Raw genomic sequence first — 6,429 nt, 5'->3', positions numbered from 1 at the left:
CACTCACAATCAGAGACAAGAGCGGAGGAAAGGAGGAGAACAACAAAGTGTTATTGCCCCGAGCTCTTCTGTCTGCCAGCTCACAGATGGTGAGCAGGTACCACGGTTTTGAACTACAGTATTGAATTTGACAGAAAACCACAATGAAACGCCAGCAGAAGAATAGTCTAATGAGTTAGGTGAAAAAAAAGACAGGAGATGTGAGTTGGTTTATTCAGTAAATTCGCTCAGGATAATTGGATGTTCTTTCTACACCTGTTGATGTGAGGCTAATGCAGGATTGCATTGCATTGCTAGCTTGATGCTACCGGCATTTAGCGGCAGTGACTCAACAAATTGCCACTTAAAATGTATCGTCAGCAATGTATGACAAGCAGACTGCTTGTTTAATGTTAGACTCACACCGATAGCTCAATATGATCATAACAAGATTGCTTTCATATCAGAGATCAGATGAGGTGGAGCTGCCTCCAGCAATAGAGGATGAGGCAGAGAGAAGCAGCAGCAGCAGCACAGGGTTGCAGCAGGTATGTTATATGCTGTAGTCAGGTGATTTAAATGTATCATTGAAAGGAAGAAGTGTAGGCTACATGATAAGAAGGGAATACAGTTTGAATTAAAGTAATAAAGTACAGTGTAACACTGAACTTTATTACTTTTTAATGTACAAATACTTTGTTACTGTACGATATCAATAACAATAATCCACAGCTCCTCTCTCTGCTCCAGAGGATTAAAAAAATGTGGGTGCCCCGAAAAAAATGTTCGGGGTACCCGAGCAGGGGGGGTTCGTTGTCTACTGGGACACTGAAAAGTGTGTGTGTGTGTGTGTGTGTGTGTGTGTGTGTGTGTGTGTGTGTGTGTGTGTGTGTGTGTGTGTGTGTGTGTGTGTGTGTGTGTGTGTGTGTGTGTGTGTGTGTGTGTGTGTGTGTGTGTGTGTGTGTGTGTGTGTGTGTGTGTGTGTGTGTGTGTGTGTGTGTGTGTGTGTGTGTGTGTGTGTGTGTGTGTGATCCCATAGCTTCAGGTCAGTTGAGGCAGCCCAGCTGATTCTTTTTATTCTGGTTGGTTTTTCTGTCTCTATATATCTAAATTAGTGTGTGTGATACTTGCCAACCCTCCCGATTTTTGCGGGAGACTCCCGATTTCCTTGCCCTCTCCCGGTTTCCTCCCGTGGTCATATTTCTGACAAAATCAGATTTACTTACAACTGTTTTCCACTCGGACTTTAATACAGCTACACCATTGTTTGGTTTCCATGGTAGCGCGTCTCTTTAGCAGCGCGTGCAACTCAAAGTTTGAGAGGGTGAGGAAGAAAACTGAACAAGAATCGACAACTCCACCCTCTGCTCACTCCTTTCCTGTAAAATACAGGTCCAGCCCACACATATGCTCCATGGTGCTACAGGCATTGCCCTTACAACTACAATAAGCATGTAAATGTTAATCTACAGCTCCGGTGATCCACTAGCACCGGAGTCTCCACCTGCAGACCTTTTATATAATTATGTTTCGGCGGCATAGTTTACAGATAGCAACAGTCAGCTTGTTGGCTGCTGCTGCTCTGGCTGAGGACTCCTTTCTACCGCCCGGACGAGAGAGGGTAATGATACACCAGGCAGGAAACATGTGACTTATCAGTAACTTTAGACATCGTAAAACAATTTTAAACGAGATTTTATTGTAGATTATACATTTTACTGATACCAACTATATAATATTTACCTTGTTCATTAAAAATAAAATAAAATATATATATTTTTTTTTAAAGTTTTTTTTAAATTTATTTTTTAATGACAATCAAACATGTAGGAAGAGGGGGGCGGCGCCCCTAGCGCCCCTATGGGCCGGCCGCCACTGATTATGATGCAACACTCAGCGTAGAAATCTCTAAGCGGTTCACCAATCGCAACAGAGCCGACCAGCTAACCAATCAGAGCAGACTGGGCTCTGGTTTCAGACAGAGGGTGAAAAGAGTGGCTGCAGCACAGGCAGCAGCATTAAAGCATGGAGACATGTCCCAGTAGAGGCACACAATACTTATATGAAACCTAGAAATGAGCATAACAGGGCTCTTTTAAACTTACAAAATTCTAAGAAAAATGTCCCTTTGCACCCTTGCTAAAATGTTTCTGATATAAATAATTACAAATTAAATAAAATACTTTAAATAAATCCAAAAAGGCCCTTAATTCAGCATAACAGTTGAATGCTCCTCTGCAACAGCACACACATCTCTAAGTTCTTTTAGAGGACAGGTGTATGATGAATTCCATCCTTGTGTGGCCTGGTTCTGCATCATGATGATCTGAGAGTGGTTGAAACGTCTCCCTGTCAGCGTTCTAAAGCTTCCTGTCTCCTGCTCAGCCCATCTGGCAGCCGTACCTCCCTCAGAACGGAGACCACATTGACGTGGCCGTGTCCTACTCCCCCGTGCTGTGGCCGTGGGCCGGGTACCTGGCCGTGTCCATCTCCGTGGCCAAGAAAGCGGCATCATGGGAAGGGATCGCTCAGGGTCATGTGATGATCACAGTGGCGTCGCCTGCAGAGAACAATGTGAGTCACCGCAGCAACAGCTTACCTCCAAATGTCTCAAACTGATTTTAAGAGTTACACTACAAAGAAAATGGATACGCACAATATCCTTATTTCATTCACTTGACAATGTTTTAGTTTTATTATATTAATTGTACATCACACACACGATACTACTTTGAAGTAACAATTCGAGGTAAACCAGTTATTCATTACTTTGGCAACATTATTCTCTTGAATGCACTCATTTGTGACATGTTAACTGTGTTGTTAATGATTTAAATTGGTAGGAAGTGTATTTAAGAGTAAACGAGCAAGGCATTGGGGGAAAAATTAGAGGAGGAAGATTTTGTTTGGCTTTAGTACCAGGCATAAGAAAAATAAATCAGATGTGGATTTGAAAATAAACTTAAAATGTTGAGAATAAAATAAAGAACTTTTGAGAATAAATGTGCTGCTATCGTTATCACACGTCTGCCTTGTGTATATACATTTGTGATATTGCATTTCAGACTTGATTTAAGAAGCAACTAAATAATTTCCTTTTTATCACATAAATGCAGTGCTGTAATGATTATTATGAAACCACAGAAACATCATTTCATACATGTTCAATTAACTCAGGTCTGTCCTGAGTTAATTGAATTGATTCTGAACATTTCACATTTCAACAAGACTGTTCTGTGTATGTGTGTAGCAATATAAGCAAATAACCACATTGGTTGGCTTATTCCAATGTGTATTGTTCTCATCATCACAATAAGTGGATTTAGTTTTCAGAATAAATCATAATTTCAGTGTATCTTTTTTAATCAATTGCACTACTCCATCATCTTTCCATGTACTATCCCTGCACCTGGAACTGCAGAAGTACCCTGGTTAAGATTTGAAATGATCTATCTTGTGTTATTGAAAACTCCTCTTCAGTAATAACTTATCCACCTTCCTGACCTTTAACCCCTTACAGTCGGAGGCGGGTGGTGAGATGACCTCCACAGTCAAACTTCCAATCAAGGTGAAGATCGTCCCGACCCCCCCTCGCAGTAAGAGGGTGCTCTGGGATCAGTACCACAACCTGCGCTACCCCCCCGGATACTTTCCCCGAGACAACCTCCGCATGAAGAACGACCCACTGGACTGGTGCGTGTGTGGAGATGTCTACTTGATGTCTATAAGACTTTCCTGCTTCACCCATCTTTTTTCCCATCACTGATTTGGTTGAATATGTGTTTTCAAATGTTTGTTTTATTAGCATATTTGACCATATGCAACTGAAAGGTCAAATGGATTTGATTAAATGTATGTTTCAGGAACGGAGACCACATCCACACTAACTTCAGGGACATGTACCAGCACCTGAGGAGTATGGGATATTTTGTGGAGGTGCTCGGAGCGCCCATCACCTGCTTTGATGCCAGCCAGTACGGTAAGAGCACAGGGACAAAAAACTGAAGATTTCCACTTCTTTTTCTCAGAGTGCTATCGGCTAATGGTGGAGCAAAAGAGATCAAGCTAATGTGTGGTTGGCTCTGTTGTCTCCACAGGCACTCTGATGATGGTGGACAGCGAGGAGGAGTATTTCCCCGAAGAGATCACCAAGCTGAGGAGAGACATCGACAACGGCCTGTCGCTCATCGTCTTCAGCGACTGGTACAACACCTCGGTCATGAGGAAGGTCAAGTTCTATGACGAAAACACCAGGTGAGCAGCCATCACTGACTTTACTACTGTCACGGCAATAAGACAGGCTAATGTTAAAGGCCATTAAAGCCTGCTTTCTCATGTCTTACTATCGGCCCATTTCTGGTTGTTTTACATGAAGGATTTGTTTTGCTCCACTCTTGGTTAGAAGTATGTATACTCCAACATAAAAGCTGACACCACATGCTTTTTTGCAAAAGCAACAATTTATGAATATTTGTCTGAAGTGGCGTTGTTGACTGTTAAACTTAAAGGGGCCCTATTATAGAAAGGGAAAACCCCCCAAAATCTCCCCTTTATAGAGGGCCTATTGTCTCTAAGTGTTTGACCAATCACAACAGACCCCGCCAGCCACCAATCAGGGCAGACGGGGCTCTGGTGAAAAGAGGTGCTGAACCTGTACTGGAATCAACAGTCGGAATTAGAATAGACATTTTCAGGGCCTTCTATAGACGGCAAGTATCATGTACTTTTGGCTGAAATTGGCACGGACTCATACTTTGACATTGCCTTATGTGACCAAAAAAGAGAAAAAAAAAGAAGATAAGCCTTCACAACTCTTAATGTTTTATTGGAATAAAACCAATCTCTTTCTGATCTAAATATCTGAACAAAATTCAATATGATATGCAAAGTGTTTTATTGAATGATTTCTTATTATAAAATGAGTTTGAGGAACTTAAAGTGTCACAGCAGTAATTGAATATCCTCTCTGACTGTGATTCATCTTCATTTTGGAAGCTCCCTATATCTCTTTCTCTAAAATGTGTCCTCTCCCTCCATTAAGAGACAGTGCCATGATTAACAGCTCTCACCTTACGGAGATCTGGCTCTCTCCAGCAGCTTTGTTCTGAAGATAAACTGCATGTGTCAGACAGCAGCTCGCTGTATCCCTGTGTCTGTCCGCAGTGTTGGACTGTGTTTATGTGTCCTCGCTCTGTAATAGAAGTTATAAATCACAACACGTGCCGCATCTCCTTGCTACTCCATTCATATCCCACCCAAGCTGTTGCACAATATCCACAGGATGAAAGTCTTAAATTCAGTCAAATATAGTCTTTAGGGCTTCCAAATATTTTCTGAGTAATTCACTTTTAATTGAATGGCGATGATTCATCTCTTTGTTCATTGGAACTTATTTCCTTATGTTCTCAAAGTTAATGCCATTTCATCCTTTAAAACATCATTTTATTTTGATGCTCGGTTTTGTCCGATTTTATATTGATTTATTTCTAGGAAAATGACTTTGTTCATATACGATTACTTATTTTTCTTCACCAATCACTTATACCGTGTAACCTTGAATTCTTATAGTGGCTCTATTATGCTTTTACCGCTATTCCCTCTCCTGTAGTGGCATATAGGTTTTTGAGGATGTAACAAATAAGAATACAAAAATGTACAAAAATATCTTGATGAATTGATCTAAATTGTCGCTGTGTTTGACAACAGCAAAACTTTACGAAACATCTAATTATAAACTGCTAAATAACTTAAAATCCAGTCTCCTTATACAAATGTATGCTCAATCCTTCACATCAGTTTTTGCTCAAACTTTACTATGTATTACATACATGTGTTCAAATCATAGGTTCAAATGGACAACTAGCGTGCATACTCAAGCATGACACTGTGTTTGTGAAATAATATTAATTTGTATACTTGTATACATTATATTTAATTGTATACATCTTTTATTTTATATTCTTTAATGGAACAACTTTCACAGAACCTTTTTGTTTATTCGTATTTGGGCTATAGTACTTCTTTCCATCAGTTGTCTGTTTGTGGCACAAATTAAAACTAATCCTTTATCCTGTATTGAAAAGCAGTGGGTGTTTTCTATAAGTTTTTTTTATGTAGATGTATACAGTATTTGTGTTGCTGCTTCCAGTATATGAGTTGTCAGAGATGTGTTGTTGGTGTGACCTGCAGGCAGTGGTGGATGCCGGACACAGGGGGCGCTAACGTTCCTGCTCTGAACGACCTAATCTCAGTGTGGGGGATGGCCTTCAGTGACGGGCTGTACGAGGGGGACTTCACCTTGGCTGATCATGACAGTAAGACACACACACACACACACACACACACACACACACACACACACACACACACACACACCTGTCTGTGTGTGTGATAGACAGAGTGTGTGTGTGTGTGTGTGTGTGTGTGTGTGTGTGTGTGTGTGTGTGTGTG

General features: G+C 40.9%; 1 protein-coding gene across 1 annotated transcript in view; it reads left to right on the top strand.

Annotated features, from left to right (window-relative positions):
- Positions 1-6,301, top strand: part of mbtps1 (membrane-bound transcription factor peptidase, site 1) — a gene marked incomplete at its 3' end in the record, with an annotated part of 19,155 nt that extends 12,854 nt beyond the window's left edge. The window contains exons 11-15 of the mRNA XM_010767959.1: positions 2,365-2,553; positions 3,500-3,672; positions 3,843-3,958; positions 4,077-4,233; positions 6,169-6,301. Of these exons, the coding sequence (XP_010766261.1) occupies positions 2,365-2,553; positions 3,500-3,672; positions 3,843-3,958; positions 4,077-4,233; positions 6,169-6,301 (768 nt within the window). The remainder of the gene's footprint in view (positions 1-2,364; positions 2,554-3,499; positions 3,673-3,842; positions 3,959-4,076; positions 4,234-6,168) is intronic.
- Between the last annotated feature and the right edge of the window lie 128 nt (positions 6,302-6,429).

Source organism: Notothenia coriiceps, unplaced genomic scaffold, assembly GCF_000735185.1.
Source record: "Notothenia coriiceps isolate Sejong01 unplaced genomic scaffold, NC01 NC01_scaffold00004933, whole genome shotgun sequence".
Classification (NCBI taxonomy): domain Eukaryota; kingdom Metazoa; phylum Chordata; class Actinopteri; order Perciformes; family Nototheniidae; genus Notothenia; species Notothenia coriiceps.
The sequence above is the reverse complement of the archived record's forward strand: the minus strand, read 5'-3'. Positions and strand labels throughout refer to the sequence as shown.